The 16,675-nt window shown below is 40.6% G+C and overlaps 1 protein-coding gene across 1 annotated transcript in view; it reads left to right on the top strand.

Moving 5' to 3' along the window:
• The window catches only part of IBTK (inhibitor of Bruton tyrosine kinase), an 86,237-nt gene extending 70,690 nt beyond the window's left edge, over positions 1 to 15,547 (top strand). The window contains exons 27-29 of the mRNA XM_028160307.2: positions 12,667 to 12,738; positions 13,351 to 13,483; positions 14,266 to 15,547. Of these exons, the coding sequence (XP_028016108.2) occupies positions 12,667 to 12,738; positions 13,351 to 13,483; positions 14,266 to 14,391 (331 nt within the window). The 3' untranslated portion in view covers positions 14,392 to 15,547. The remainder of the gene's footprint in view (positions 1 to 12,666; positions 12,739 to 13,350; positions 13,484 to 14,265) is intronic.
• Positions 15,548 to 16,675: the final 1,128 nt, after the last annotated feature.

Here is a 16,675-nt window from a genome sequence, read left to right as displayed (position 1 = left end):
TACATGCATAAAAGTGAAGCTAAACCATCTTCTTACACTCTTATCCTATATCCTATATAATAAAAGGCTAATATGCAAATTGACCGAACAGCGGAACGACCGGTCGCTATGATGTGCACTGACCACCAGGGGGCAGATGCTCAATGCAGGAGCCGCCCCCTGGTGGTCAGTACACTCTCACAGTGGGAGCACTGCTCAGCCAGAAACTGGGCTCACGTCTGGTGAGCGCAGCGGCGGTGGTGGGAGCCTCTCCTGCCTCTGTGGCAGCGCTAAGGATGTCCGACTGATGGCTTAGGCCCACTCCTCGTGGGGAGCGGGCCTAAGCCATCAGTCAGATGTACCCCAAGGGCTCCTGGACTGCGAGAGGGCACAGGCTGGGCTGAGGGACCCCCCCCCCCCACGAGTGCACGAATTTCATGCACTGGTCCTCTAGTACAAGAATAAATTCAAAATGGATTAACCTTTTGCACTCAGATGTCGAGTGTGACTCGACACGGTTAGCATCGGTAGCAGCTCGTATGTTGAATTGTATTGAATGTATCAATAATTTGAAATATAAAAAAATCCAAATAAATAAGTTTGTATGAAAAGAAACTCCAGTTTTTTATTCTACTGCCGTGCTTTATAAAATCTGGGGTATTTAAAAAATTAAATCCCGAGTAGAATAAAGAAATCGAGAAAAAAGCAAGCGAGTGCAAAGGGTTAAAGACTTAAATGTAAAATCTGAAACCATAAAACTCCTAGAAGAAATTATAGACAGTAATATCTCTGACTTTTCTCTTAGCAACGTTTTTTTTCTGACATATCTTCTTGGGCAAGGGAAACAAAAGAAAAAATAAACAAATGGGACTATATCAGTCTAAAACGGTTTTGCACAGGAAGGGAAACAATCAACAAAACGAAAAGGCAACATATTGAGTGGGAGAAGATATTTTTTAATGATACATCTGATAAGGTGTTAATATCCAAAATGTATAAAAAACTCAGATAACACCAGAAAAACCCAGTTATAAGTGGGCAGAAGACCTGAGTAGACATTTCTCCAAAGAAAACATACAGATGGCCAATAGATATAAAAGGATGCTCAATATCACTAATCATCAGAAAAATGTAAATCAAAACCACAATGAGATACCACCTCACACCTGTCAGAATAGCTATCGTCAGTAAATCAACAAACAAGTGTTGGCAAGAATGTGGAGAAAAGGGAACCCTAGTGCACTGTTGATGGGAATGCAGATTGGTGCAGCCACTATGAAAAAGTGTGGAGGTTCCTAAAAAAATAAATGGAATTGCCTTATGACCCATCAGTTCCACTTCTGGGAATATATCCAAGAAACACTAATTTGAAAGAATATATGCAACCCTATGTTCATTTTAATGTTATTTATAATAGCCAAGCTATAGAAGCAACCCAAGTGCCATCAATAGATAAGTGGATAAAAAAGCTATGGTACATATAAACAGTGGAATGCTACGTGGCCATAAAAAAGAGTGAAATCAGACAGAGACAGAAAAATACAGTAAGTCCTCTGGTTATGTCAGAGATCCGTTTCTATGGCGCAACGTAACCCGAGTACTGCCTGTACCATATTATTTCACTTATATATGGAATCTTAAGAACAAAACAGAAATAGACTTAGATACATAGAACAGACTGTTGACAGAGGGCAGGGGTTGGGGTGCTGCGTGAAAAAGGTGAAGGGATTATGAAGTACAAATTGGTAGTTACAGAATAGTCATAGAGATGTAAATTACAGTATAGGGCTGTGGTTTGCAAACTGTGGCTCTTTGGCCCCTTGAGTGTGGCTCTTCCACAAAATACCATGGCCTGGGTGAGTCTATTTTGAAGAAGTGGCGTTAGAAGAAGTTTAAGTTTAAAAAATTTGGCTCTCAAAAGAAATTTCAATCGTTGTACTGTTGATATTTGGCTCTGTTGACTGAGTTTGCCGACCACTGGTATAGGGAATATAGTTAATGTTATAATAACTATGTACTGGGCCAGCAGGGGACCACCCTGTAAAGTGCATGATTTTCTAACCACTGTGCTATATATCTGAAACTAATACAAAATAATATTGACTGTAAACTGTAATAGAAAATTTTAAAAAATAGTTATTAAAATATTTCATTAAGTACATCTATTCCAGACAAGTTTTTTTAATTAGAAGAATTTTTAAAATTTGGTTATCCTCTGAATATAATATATAGTATTTTTTGTATAAGAAAAACTTAAGACTATCATTGGTTTTGTAAGATGTATAATGACTGATATCCTGTAGACCATCTTTTCAAATAGAAAGAAATGGAACTTCTTTATTTGCCTACTGTGAGACACACAAATCTGCCTCTATTAGTATTCATCTTACCCTCCTTTTTAGTTTTGCAGTAGAAGAGTTATCCTTTCTATCTAAGGCTAACACACCTTAGCTTGTATCTTAACCCCTTTACACTTCAAAATCCTTCAACTGTGAATTAAGCCTCTCTTTTCTTGTGGATATTCAGCCTTTTCCCTTTAAGTAGATTCTTCCCATCTGGTTTTGAATATGCTCAGGACTCTCATGTGGTCTGAGAAGGTAATCAGTTCCTTGTTCAACCCCCACACTTTCTTCTGGCACTTGTCCTATCATTACCAATCCCCTACTCCCTTCACAGCCAGATTTCTCCAAAGAGCTGTCAGCTCCCACTCACTTCATAATATATTCTGGCTTCCAGTCCCATTACTAAACAAACAATTCAGGCTAAGTTTATCAGTGACCTCCATATTGCCAACACCATAGACTTTTATGTGACTCATTGTACTTGAAGTTCAATTACAGGTCATTTTCTCATATCACTTTACTAGACACCCGGTGCATGGATTTGTGCACTGGTGGGGTCCCTCGGCCTGGCCTGCGGACATCCCCAAGGGGTCCCAGATTGCAAGAGGGCACAGGCCGGGCCGAGGGACCCCACTGGTGCACGATCAGGGCCGGGGAGGGACCATGGGAAGGCTCCAGGGCATGTCCAGCTCATCTCGCCCAGTCCCCATTGGCTGGACCCCAGCAGCAAGCTAACCTGCCAATCGGAGTGCCTGTCCCTTGGTGGTCAGGTGCGCGTCATAGCAACTGGTCGAACGGTTGAACAAACGATATTAGGCTTTAATTATTATAGGATATGCTTTCTATACCATCTATTTCATGAGATTCTATGTTCAGTTATCAGCTACTCAAAGTTTATATTGCTGCCCACATCTATCATCTGAGCTTTAGACTTAGTTATCCAAGTGCCTTCTTGATATCTCTATCCCATTTGGATGTTCAGAAACACCTTAAACTATATGTTCAAATTCAAACGTAATATTTTCCCATACCTCTCTCATAAAACCAAAATCAAACAAATATATAGAGAAAACATTAAACAGCCTATTTTTCTTCCTTGATAAATGGCATTTGACATGTCCATCTTCCTCACTAATGTCCAGTGTGTCATCGGGACATGCCATTTTTATCTCTTAAACTAGAGGCCCGGTGCACGAAATTCATGCACCGGGGGGCTGGGGGTGGGTAGGGAGTGGTGTCCCTCAGCCCAGCCTGCACCCTCTCCAATCTGGGACCCCTCGGGGGATGTCCGGCTGCCGGTTTAGCCCCGACCCTGTGATCAGCAGTCGGACATCCCTCTCACAGTCTGGGACTGCTGACTCCCACTGCTCACCTGCCTGCCTGCCTGATCACCCCCTAACCACTCCCCTGCCAGCCTGATTGTCCCCAACTGTCCTCCCCTGCTGGCCCGGTAACCCCCAACTGCTCTCCCCTGCAGGCCCAGTCACCCCCAACTACCCTCCCCTGCCGGCCCAGTCGCCCCCAACTGCCCTCCCCTGCAGGCCTGGTCGTCCCCTGGTCACCCCTAACTGCCCTCTCCTGCTGGCCTGGTCACCCCTAATTGCCTTATCCTGCAGGCCTGTTTCCCCCCCCAACTGCCCTCCCCTGCCGGCCTGGTCCCCTCCAACTGCCCTCCCCTGCAGGCCTGTTTTCCCCCCCCCCCAACTGCCCTCCCCTGCAGGCCTGTTTCCCCCTCCCCCCCAACTGCCCTTCCCTGCTGGCCTGGTCACCCACAACTACCCTCCCCTGCCGGCCATCTTGTGGCAGCCATCTTTGACCATATGGGGGCAGCCATCTTGTGTGAGGGTGTGAGGGTCAATTTGCATATTACCTCTTTATTATATAGGATATTTCTCAAATTCATATACTAAACTTTATATCTACTGCCATCACCCCCATTCAGACTTGTTATCTTTCACATGGTCACCTGAGTAAGCCTCCTAACCGGTCCTGCCATAGCCTTTCTTCCTTTCCTTCAATATATTGAGACAGTATGTTCTCTTTAAAATGCAGATTTGACTGCTCTTAGGATAACAGCTAGAATTCTAATATGGTCTTCAAGGCCTACCTAGCCTGGCTCCTGCCAACCTCTTTAGCTTTACCTTTTAACATGATCTCTGTATTCTAGCCATCTTGGCCTTTTCTTAGTTTCTCAAATGCCAATTCTTTCTCTTTTTTTTTTTTTTTAAATACAATTTTATTTATTTCAGAGAGGAAGGGAGAATCATTGATGGGCTGTCTCCTACATGCCCCACACGGGATTGATCCTGCAACCCCAGCATGTGCCCTGACTGGGAATTGAACCATCACCTCTTGTTTCATAGGTCGATGCTCAACCACTGAGACATGTAGGCTAGGCCATTTCATTCTCTCTACCTACCTACCCCTTGACTCATCAACTCTTTTTTTCAGTCTCTATTCAGTCTCTTTTTTTTTTTTTGGAAAAGTCTGACTTCCCTTTTAGGGTTAGTTCCTGTTATGTATGTCCTCAGTGCACTTCTCACTCATCACATTTCTCAGTAGGATTCTTTGTTTAATGTTTTCTGCTACAAGTATTTAATGTCTGTATATCCAACTCCATAGTTCAGTGACAGCAAGGAAGATTGATCTCTTTGCTCATCACCAATACTTAGAATGTTTCCTAGGATTTAGTAGGTGCTCAGTGAGCATTTTTTGAATGACAGGATAAATAAATGAAATAAAATTATACCTCTGCCTCAAGTAACGTTTGTAATATAGCAAGTGATATTGTATTCCTTAGATGTATGAAGTTTATTTTAAAATATTTTAAATATTGTAACTATACATTAAAATTTCTTATTTTCTTTGGATAAATAAATGTTTTTAAAATGTGCTTTGATTGATTTGAGAGAGAGAGAGAGGAATGTCAAAAATCCATTGGTTGCCTCCTGTATGTATCCCCATTGGGGATTGAACCTGGATTTGTGCTCTGACTTGGAACCGAATCCGCAACCTTTTGGTGCACAGGACAACGCTCAACCGAGCCACATCAGCCAGGGCAGGGATACATATTTTTATGGAACTCTAAAATTTTAAGGACATGTGGTTTCATAGTTGATCACTAGAGTGTGCTATAACATCAGGGCTCTTAATTATGAATGGTGTTATGTGCTATTGTACTATTTTGGAACTTTTAGTTAAAGGAGTATATGATAATATTATGCCATCCATACGTTGGGTAGAAGTGGAAATTGATGTTTTAAATAGCTATGTGTTATCATCTGATCACTGGGAAAGAAAACAGCTTGAGTTTTCAATTTTAATTTCACCATAGGTCATAATTTAATCATAAGTTCATAAGTGAGTTTTTTAAAGGAAATGATAAACCATAACAGATAAAATAAAATATTTATTAATTCACTAAATTATGGGACACCTGATATATGGACAAAATTCTGCTGGCCTCTCGGGTATATGTAAAATTATAATACACAGGCCTAGCCTTAAATGTGTTTAAAATGTATTTAGTAAGTCTAAATGTGCACACAGGGAAGTTAAATGACAGAACAAGAATGGAATTGCTGTACAGTTTAATAATAGTATTAAAGAAGTCATAGAGCAATATCTGACTGAGTGCCAGATGAGTGGTTCAGAGAAGGAAAAAAATAACTGGGCCACAGTTGTATTATTTCATAAATACTTTTATGTATTCAATCCCAAATATTTGATCATTATCTTTATGGCCATATAAGTAATAATAGAAAAAATATTGATACATTTCATTGCCACAAGTTTTTTAACATAAAATGGAATTTTTAAAAGAAGAGAAAAGGGACAGTGTAAACAAAGGAAATGGTGGAAATTAAAGCAAGAAGAAAGGAATCCTTATGGTCCTTGAGGGAATTGGGGGGTGGGGGCAGAGATTAGGGGATTTATCTCAAGAAATTCTACCAATCACATATTCTTGTTTTAATTGTTAAAAATGTGATTCCCCCCTCTCCCCCCGCTCAAGGCCAGGGAAATCCAAGAATGACAGTGTTGTTTGGGGATGTAAAAATGTAGTAAAGAGAGATTTATGCAATTTCTATTTGTTTATTATTATGTGTTTTTTTTTCATTTTAAAATGTTTTCTTTCATTTTCCTTTCACTTAAATACCTCCTTGTGTAATTCTGAGCAGAACATGTGATCTTGTGTTTCTAATTAGTAAGAAAAACTACTTATGAGACAAGAATTGTTATATCAGCTCTAATCTTATTTGTAGTTACGCTAGTACAAAATTCTTTTTAAAAAGTCAACTGTATGAGCAAAAAGTAATTTGATTTTCTCTTAAAGTCTAAATTCAGCAAGATTAATGGTTTTAAGTTTGAACAAATATTTGTAAGATTTTGCTGGAAAGTTATGTTGTTTTTCTCTTCAGAAGACTAAATTTTATACAAATTGTTTATTGGAGCAATGTGTTGCAAATACCTTAAGCTTAATAATGCTATATTATCTGAAATTTTAGAATTATTTTTATACTTGCTTAATCATATCTCTATTTTTTATTTAACAATTTCACTTCATTCTAAGATGAAATGTTTCCTGGCTCAGTGTTTGAGTGTGGACTTATAAACCAGGAAGTCAAGGTTTGATTTCCGGTTAGGGCACATGCCCAGGTTGCAGGCTCAATCCTCAGTATGGGGCATACAGGAGGCAGCCAATCAATGGATCAATGCTTCTTTCTCATCATTGATGTTTCTGTCTCTCTCCTTCCTTCTCTGAAATCAATAAAAATATATATTTTTAAAAAAAGATGAAATGTTGATAGACATAAAGTTGTTTGGATAATTTTATAATTAATGAGATTATCCACTGAAAAATTATTAGAAAGAATTCTGTGATTATAATTTTATGAAACAGATTTGAGTTTTAGTCTAACGCTTACAATAGGCTTCTGTGAACTTTCCTGAACCTCAGCTTCATCATATCTATACTAATAAAGGGTAATATGCTAATTAGACCGGATAGACTGGATGTCTTTTGGACAAAGCCACAGTGGCAGGGGCGAGGCAGAGGCAGTTAGGGGTGATCAGGCCAGCAGGGGGAGTGGCTAGGGGTGATCAGGCTGGCAGGCAGGTGAGCAGTTAAGAGCCAGTGGTCCCAGATTTTGAGAGGGATGTCCCACAGGGATCGGGCCTAAACCGGCAGTCAGACATCCCCCGAGGGGTCCTGGATTGAAGAGAGTGCAGGCCGGGCTGAGAGATCACCCCCAACATGAATTTTGTGCACCGGGCCTCTAGTATGAAATAAAAACAGTAATGCCTATCCTATAGGTTTAGTATAAGACTTACTAATGTATATGACAGGACTTTATAAATTACAAAATGTTTCATAGATAATTGTTATATTTAAGCTCTGATTGCTTAACTTTAATTTAACAAGGCCTACATAAGATACTTTAGTCCTAATATTCAATTCTGTTAGCCAGTGACATACCATTTTTTTTCTAAGAGAGCTTGTAGCTGCTACTTCTTAACAATTAAATAATAATTGGTCCTACATTATTATATTTTCCATTTCTTTGAAAGTTTCAAAACACTTTAGCTGATCTCTGGACACCAGGATGATTTCTGATCACCATTAGTCACTATGTTAGGTCTGTTATCTCCAGCTTTAGACTGACTTTTAGGTCCTTTTACGGAACTTGAGGGAATTTGCATTTAGACTCTAAGGTAGTTAGTTATCTGTTCCATCAGAAAGTAGAATTTTAAAATTTATTTTACAGCCATTTTAATCTAGATTTTCATCATCTTATATGTTAATCCCAACAGCTTTCTAGGTCATATTTTTGGCTTTTTTTTTTTCTCCTGGTTTCTTATTTCATCCTGGAGACTTTTGATATCATAGGTCAGGTATCCAGTAGATATCAAATCATAGCACATCATTAAAACTAAGAACCCTGTAACTATACCTATTTGTACTTTATCACCTACATCTGGAAGAAAAAAGTTACCAGTAATCCAAAGGAATAAGGTACTTTAAAACACACACACACAAAACCCTCTGGTTTTATATATATATATATACACATACATACACACACACACACACACATACACACACACACACACACACACACACACACACACAATTTTTTTTATTGATTTCAGAGGAAGGGAGAAATATCGATGAGAGAGAATCATTGATCGGCTGCCTTCTGCACACCCCCTACCAGGGATTGAGCCTGGCTATGTGCCCTGACTGAGAATCCAACCATGACCTCCTAGTTCATAGGTCAACGCTCAAACACTGAGCTCACTGGCTAGGCCCTCTGCTTTTATCACGGTCTTAAAATCTTTTGGCTTTCTGCTTCAGTAATTTATTCTGTAATTACTTTTTTTTTTTTTTTTTAATATATTTTATTGATTTTTTACAGAGAGGAAGGGAGAGGGATAGAGAGCTAGAAACATCGATGAGAGAGAAACATTGACCAGCTGCCTCCTGCACACCCCCTACTGGGGATGTGCCCGCAATCAATGTACATGCCCTTGACCGGAATCGAACCTGGGACCTTTCAGTCTGCAGGCCGACGCTCTATCCACTGAGCCAAACCGGTTTCGGCTGTAATTACTTTTTCATAAACAGCTATGTTCCAAGTGTTCTGCTAGACATTGAGATACAAAGATGAGTGAGACACAGGCCTATATCTTGAGAGACTAGTCTAGTAGTAAAACAGAAGTATCCTATTTAATAAAGAGGGAATATGCTAATTGACCCTCATGCCGTTGCAAAGATGGCGGTGCCCACAGCCAATAAGGAGGGAATATGCTAATTGACTGCTCCGCCCTCAAAGATGGCAGCACCCACAGCCACAAGATGGCGGTGCCTAGTTTCCTCAGCCCCGCCAGGGCGGCAGGCGTGTGGCAAGGCTGGGCAGGCCTGCCTTCGGAGTTCCCCAGTCTCCCCAGTCCCCCAGGGCCGGCCCAAGGTGCAGGCAAGCCTCGGATGGCGGCTGCCCAGCTGCCCAGGGCTGCCCAAGGCTCAGGTAACCAGAGCCGGCCGAGGCTTGTGCTGCCGGCCGTGGCAACAGCAGAGGTGTGATGGGGGCGTCGCCTTTCCCTGATCGCCGGGTCGCCTCCCACCCCTGAGGGCTCCCGACTGTAGGAGGGGGCAGGCCAGGCTGAGGAACCCCCCCTCCAGTGCATGAGTTTTCATGCACTGGGACACTAGTAAACAATAATAATACAGCATGTGAGGCTCTATAAGAGTAATTTTGTTGTAGGAGCAGAGAGGAGGTGATACTTTAGCCAGTCCTTAAAGAATGAGAAGACATTTGTAGTGGAATGTATTCTAGACTAAGGGGAATACTAGAAATAATCATAGCTTTGTGATAACGGAACACACTGTACTCTGAAAAAGGCCTGGATTTGAGTTTGGTCTCTGTCACTTACCCAATTTGTGAATCAGGCAAATTGTATAATGCTCTGAGTCTTAGTTTCCTCATCAGTATAAGGGAAATAATACATGCTTTCTTCCCAGAGTATTGCAAAGATTAAATAAGTTTACGGAAATATTCTCAGTAGCTTTGCCCACACATAAGGTCTAAACATTCTAGCTTTCAGTGCATTTTGCATTCTGGCCCCTCTGCCTCATTTTAACTTTATTTCCCTTTTAATCTCTTCCATACTCTTCTGTTTATTGAAGAGAACAGCTTACTTTTACTTAAAGCCACCAAAATATTTTACCTGTCCATGTATTTGTATGACCAAAACCTTATCTTTATGTCACTCTCCTCAGTTTTAATGTCATTTCCTCAGTGAAGCCAACAGCATATGTCCTCTTCCCTATTAATTTCATCTGTGAATCCATAGTTCTTTGTACATCCTACCTAATAAAATGGTAATATGTAAATTACCATCACTCCGCTACGCCCACGATTGGGCCAGTGGGAGGCGCAGGGGGCGGGACTTGGGGTGGCCAGGGTAGCTGATTGGGCCAGCGGGACGCTGAGCTCTCGTCACCAGCGGCGGTGCGAGCTCACGTCCCGACGTGGACCATCAAAAGTGGGGGAGCTGGGTGCCTGTCTGCTCCAGCACCAGGCCTTTCAGAAGCCTCCACCGAGCCGGAGGCTTCTGAAAGGCCTGGTGCACCAGCGGACAGGCACCCAGCTCCCCTGCAATCGAAAACGAAAGCATGTAGGGGACCCTACACGTGCATGATTCAATCATGCACTGGGCCTCTAGTATTGGTATAGATATCAATTATAGTATTCTCATGTTTTATCTTTGCTTAAATACATTTAAAAATTTCCCTACCAAAGTTCTTTCGGAGTTTTAATCATCTTGATTTTCAGCATCATAGTGCTGCCACACACCCAGATGTGCATAAATGAATCAGGAAGTTAATATTTCAGGCCCTGTTTGTTCACTCTCAGACTTTGTTAAACCTGTCTAGGTCTATGTTTGCTCATTGCTGAAAGAGGGCACTTGATTAATCTAGATAATCTCTAGATACCTTTCTCACTCTAAAATTCCATAATTAGGCCCATCTCTGTGGTACCTTTAATTTTCCCCCATACAGGAATGCTTCCTACTCTCCTCATCCCACACCCCTTTCTGCTCGGGGGCTTCTCAAATAACCAAATCTTTTTTATATAGGTCCTTACAGTCTCCACATCTCAGTTTGTTAGACACTGTCTTAAATTATTTTCTGTTGTATTATGTCATTTTATATGTTGTTTCTTCATGAAAGTAGAGATCATATCGTATATTTCTTTCCTATCTGTAGTCCCTAGCTTGTCAAAACATTTACTATATTTTAGTCACTCACAAAATTTAGATTATACACTGAGTGGCCAGATTATTATGATCTCTGAATGCATAATAATCTGGCCACTCAGTGTATATCCTATCTAATAAAAGGCTTATATGTAAACTAGGGACCCGTTGCAGGAATATTTCCTGCAAGACTTCTGGCGAGCTTCCCTCCTGCCCCCCCACCTCTCCCACTGCGGCGGGCGGGGCGGACGGAATGGGCGGGGCGCCTCCCACCCGTCCCGCCCACCCAACCCAGCCCACCTCGCCCCGCACTCTCAACCCTCTGTGCCCGCTAACGCAACTGCCTCTGTGGCCGTGTGCTGCTGCCGCCTCTGATCACCCTGACCTGCCGCGCACGCCGCCGCCTCCTCAGCCCCGCACGCTACTGCTGTGCGCCCCACCCGCCCACCTGCCCTACCACGCGCCACCTGCCTCACCACGCCCCGCCTGCAGCCACCACCGCCTCCAAGGCCACCGCGGCCTCGCACACCGCCTGCCATGCCCCGCCTGCCGCCTCCACTGCGTGCCCCGCCCACCGCCACTGCCGCCACCGCTGTGGCCACGTCGCCACCGCTCACACTGCCCACCACCGCCTCAGAGGCCACCATGGCCGCGTGCTCCACAGCTGCGCCACCGCCCACCCGCCATGCTTTCTGCTTTCTTCACTCCTCCCTCCCTCAGCATATGCAAATTAACCTCCATCTTGTTCGCTCTGATTGGCTGTGGGCATAGCGAAGGTATGGTTAATTTGCATATTACTGTTTTATTAGATAGGATTGTCCCCTCGACCAGGAGTTCGACCAGCAGGCAGGCCGGCCAACCGCCCATGTCCCCTCCCCCGGCCAGGCTGGCCAGATCCCACCCATGCACGAATTCATGCACCGGGCCTCTAATACACACACACACACACACACACACACACACACACACACACACTGAGTGGCCAGATTATTATACATTCAGAGATCATAATAATCTGGCCACTCAGTATATATTAATTGCTCACAAAATTTAGATACTAATTATCTTGTTTTTATATACAAGTAAGTGCTCTTTTAATGTCATTGATAGGTTCTTCAACTTTAAGAGAGAAGAGGTATAATGAAACTAATTTCACCCTAGGCTAATTGATAAAAATACGAGTTAAATTCCTACTGTATCTCATCAACATTATAACTAAACGATGTTGGGAACATAGTGCAAATTTGTCACTTTTTAGTCAAAATATTAATGTAAAACATTCTTCACAAAGTTGTCTGTATTTCTTAATATATGTTTGATTACAATAAATGGCTCCATGAATATAAAAAAAACCCAAAAAACAACCAGACCACTTCTTGCAAAATCTTCTCTTATGGTATATTATATACAAGATTTTATAAGTACATACAGATTTTTTTTTGCTTATAATTTTAAAGGTAAGTCTAACTGCACACATTAATCTGTCCCTGGTTTGGGATTGCAGTCTCCCTCTGGATTCCTGTTCATAAGCAGTGTTACTGATGTGTAACTAGAAGCTTTAGTCTTCCGTTTGGCATTTGTTTTGCAGATGCTCTACTCATGGCACCCCAGGACCAGAAGGCAACCATATATCAGATGTACCCCTTCTGGAAAGTCACAAGTAAGGTTAATTGATTAGCTTTGGGACCTCCAAAGATAGGCCATTGCTTAGCACTGAAAGAGAATATTAAGATATTGGGAATAGTATATTGAATAGAATGTATTCTCTGAGTACGCTATGCTACACAGTTTGAGTTACCTGTCTGTTGTTATATTGCTTCTGCCCCATCCCACTTTTTGGAGTTTTCCAAAGTTTTCTCTACAGCACTAATCCAAATAAAATATTAGTTCTCCTTTTTTTCTGTTTCTCACCTCATCATTCTGTGTTTTTACAGAGAGGAAGAGAGAGGGATAGAGAGCTAGAAACATCGATGAGAGAGAAACATCGATCAGCTGCCTCTTGCACACCCCCAACTGGGGATGTGCCCGCAACCAAGGCATATGCCCTTGACCGGAATCGAACCTGAGGCCTTTCAGTCCGCAGGCCGACGCTCTATCCACTGAGCCAAACCGGTTTTGGCCATTCTGTTAATTGAATGCAAAAGTTCCCAGGTCCCTTATGTTGTAGGTCACTGGGGAAAAAATGTAACACTGTTAAAGAGTATTTCAGAGGAGGTACTGTGTGCAGAACTTCGGGAAGATGAATGAAAGCTCATTACTGTTATTCTTTCAGTCCCTGGTTATCTTCTTCACTGACTGCTCCTCCTGTGGTAGCCCCAGTCACTTTCGCATCTATTGTAGAAGAGGAACTACAACAGGAAGCAGCACTTATCAGAAGTCGAGAAAAACCCTTGGCTTTGATTCAGGTAAAGAATATGCATAAATGGGTTTAATTTAGGGAAGTTCTACACTACATTTTATCCTTAGATCTTAAGAAATTATGTTTGTTTGCTTTGTGTAGGTACATATGTTTGTCAGATTAAAATGCAAATACAATGTAAAAGTAAACTGAGATTTAGCAATTTAAGTATTGATGTATTCAGGATAACTAATTTAGAACTAATAAATTGTGATAATGCTAATATTTTTAGCACTGGTGATTCTTTGAACTGTTTTAAGAGTGACCTGTAGAGAATTTGGCATTATATAGCATATTACACCTGCCTTGGAAGTTCAGTAAGGATCATTGAGTTCTTGAAGCAACACACACCAATTCTGGCTTACATAGGAAAAGAAAATTTATTTGAGGGATATTAAGATTCCACAAACTTAAGCTGAAAGAACAAAGAGCCAGGATTGGAAACAAAGACCCACAGTTGCCCTAAAGACCTGAGAAGCAAAAGTTCAAAGACCTGTACAATAACAGAAATTCTCTCACAATGAGTGGGTTTTAACAACTATTTTCAGTTTCTTTTTTCTTCTACTCAAGATTAAAATTCAAGGAAAGGTGGGTATCTGATTATCCTTGTTGAGGCCTTAAGCCTTCTTGGCAAGGGGATAATAGGATGCCTAATTTTAATTCCACTATGTTGTATTCCCAGACAATGGTAGTTCCACAGAAGGAAAATGGAATGCTAACATCCTCCTTCTCAGTTGGCAATTAAAAGACTAAAACAAGCCTTTTTTTTTTTTTCTTCCCTCCTTTCAGATTGAGGAGCATGCAATACAAGATTTATTGGTTTACTATGAGGCATTTGGCAATCCTGATGAGTTTGTCATTGTTGAAAGGACACCGCAGGGACCACTGGCAGCACCTATGTGGAATAAGCATTGATGCTAGTTTGCTGTGGAATTGAGATGCATTTTTCATAAATTGTGATTGTTATACAGAAAAGCTGTGGAATAGAGTTTTCACAAATTTGGTAACAAAATCATTCTAGATAGAGTAAGAAAGATCTCATTTCTATATTGCGGTTTAAGCTTAAAATATTTGAGTGATTAAAAAGTTTCTTAGACTCTCGATTTTAGTAATTTTCTTTAAAAGTGTGTCAGGAAAAACTAGATTAAGTTTAAATAGAATAATTTCTTCTGAATAGGTCTAAAAAGGAAAATGTGAGTGAGTGAAGTGTAAAATTTGAGTGATGCATTAAAAATAACTTCCCATTTGAAAACTTGGGACAATTTAGAAGATTTTTGCCAAATAGCTGTTGTCACTTCTTTTTTGCTATAATATTGACTATCTTAAAGTAGGAGTATTAGCCATTACTTTTTTGCTCCATTAATGGCCAAAATTTTGTGTTTACTATAGTAATTTTCCATTCTTGTGTTTTTTTTGTTCATCAAGCTATGAACCATTCTAGTCTGTTTAAAGTTTGAACTGCTCAAATGCCATATTATTTCAGCTTGGATAGCATATTCTCCATTTGCATTAAACTGTGCAGTACAGTGGAAAGGAAATAGGAACACTACTGAACAGCTTAATCTCAGATAATAGTTCCTTAATAAGATTTGAAGTCATTGTGGGTTGTTTCTTCATGGGAGGGGAGACGTTATAAAAGCCTAATTGTGAGAGAATCAGTTTTCCAAAGTGTTAAAATTTTCTGAAATCAATGCTTAATTATACATTAAAAGAATTAAATAATTTAGAAGAAGATGGGTTTATAGTTGCCTTTACAATATTATGTTATCAGAAATTCTCTGAGCCTGGATTATATGAAGACATACACATTGTTTTCTTTACAGTGTGCTGTTCGTTTTTGAATGGTTACAATTTTAGAAAATGTTAAATCTGCTCCAGTACCTAGACAGATAGGGAAGGCTAATGTTCTAGTTTCTGGGACATGAGTCTAGGGGAACATGCAAGAAATTCACTGCTGTAATTCAGATGCTGGAAGAATGGCTGAAACTAACTCAATACTTGTTTAGCTCTATCTGAAAGAAGCAAACTTGTAAGCAAATGTGCAATAAAAATTAATCTTGATCACTGCTAATATGTGTTTGATATTTTGTACTATGTTGACATCTACTATAGGAGGAATTACTAGTTATTATAGTCAGTATTTGTTTTAAGTGAATGCTGTATCCATTCCTTGACTTCTTACAAAAGGGCAGTTTCCCTAAAATGCACCTGTGAAAAAGTTTTATGTGTTTGAGTAAATTGAGATGAATGTTTTATTGATGTTGCAGTAAAGAGGCCTTCTGAGTAATTTATTTGAAACTTTGATTTTCACATGTACATTGACATCTTTAATACATAACAATGCTATGGGTTTCTATGTGTGCTTCATGCTGCCTGGGCACCACCTAAAGGGCCTTGGTTGGATGAGATCTGAAGGAGGGACAAGGGCTGATCCAATCTGTGGGGCTTTAGGCCTCAACAAACCCCAGTCAGCAGTTGCATTTTATGGTCTGTTTTATACTGTAGGGTATCCTATTAAATTTCATTGAAAAAAAGAGTTTTTTTGCTGGTAAAATGAAAGATAAGCACTGCTAGAAACTATAATTCATAAGCAGTTCCATGAAGATAACAGCCTGATACATTGCCACCAAAGGCCCAGGAAACTGATATGTTTTTTCCTATGACATTATTCAGCCTGCAATTATTAGTTCATGTTCAATCCCATGACTTCAAGAAAGATTTAATAGAATTGAAGAAATTCTAGCAAAAGGCAAATTAAAGGATCAGTGGAATGGACAGGATTGGTTTTTAAGATGAAGCAAAACAAACATGGAACTATTTAGCCTGGAATGGGGGTGGGTAGGTAGGGGGTTGGGGGAAGGAAGTAGGTATCAGAGCAGGATATGCTTAAAATTTGCAAAATCAAGAAGTCTACCAGTCAGGTAAAGTCAAATTTGTTGACAGAATACAAGATTCAGGCCTTCTCTTAAAATTCTAAGGAGGTGGCTTTCACAATAAATTTAACGATAGTCTTAGTTTACACAGAAGCAATAACAGACGCAGTTAATTGGGAAAGGTATTGCTGGGTAATATCTGGGTTGGTTCTGTAGCTCTTGGAGGCTGGGGGATATGTGTGTGTTCATGATAAGGGGATGATAGCTGTTTCATAAAATTTTAGATCTGAAGAAACCTTACAGATTATCTTTGCACATTCCCCTTT

Source organism: Eptesicus fuscus, chromosome 10 (assembly GCF_027574615.1).
Source record: "Eptesicus fuscus isolate TK198812 chromosome 10, DD_ASM_mEF_20220401, whole genome shotgun sequence".
In the NCBI taxonomy this organism is placed as follows: Eukaryota; Metazoa; Chordata; class Mammalia; order Chiroptera; family Vespertilionidae; genus Eptesicus; species Eptesicus fuscus.
The sequence above is the reverse complement of the archived record's forward strand: the minus strand, read 5'-3'. Positions and strand labels throughout refer to the sequence as shown.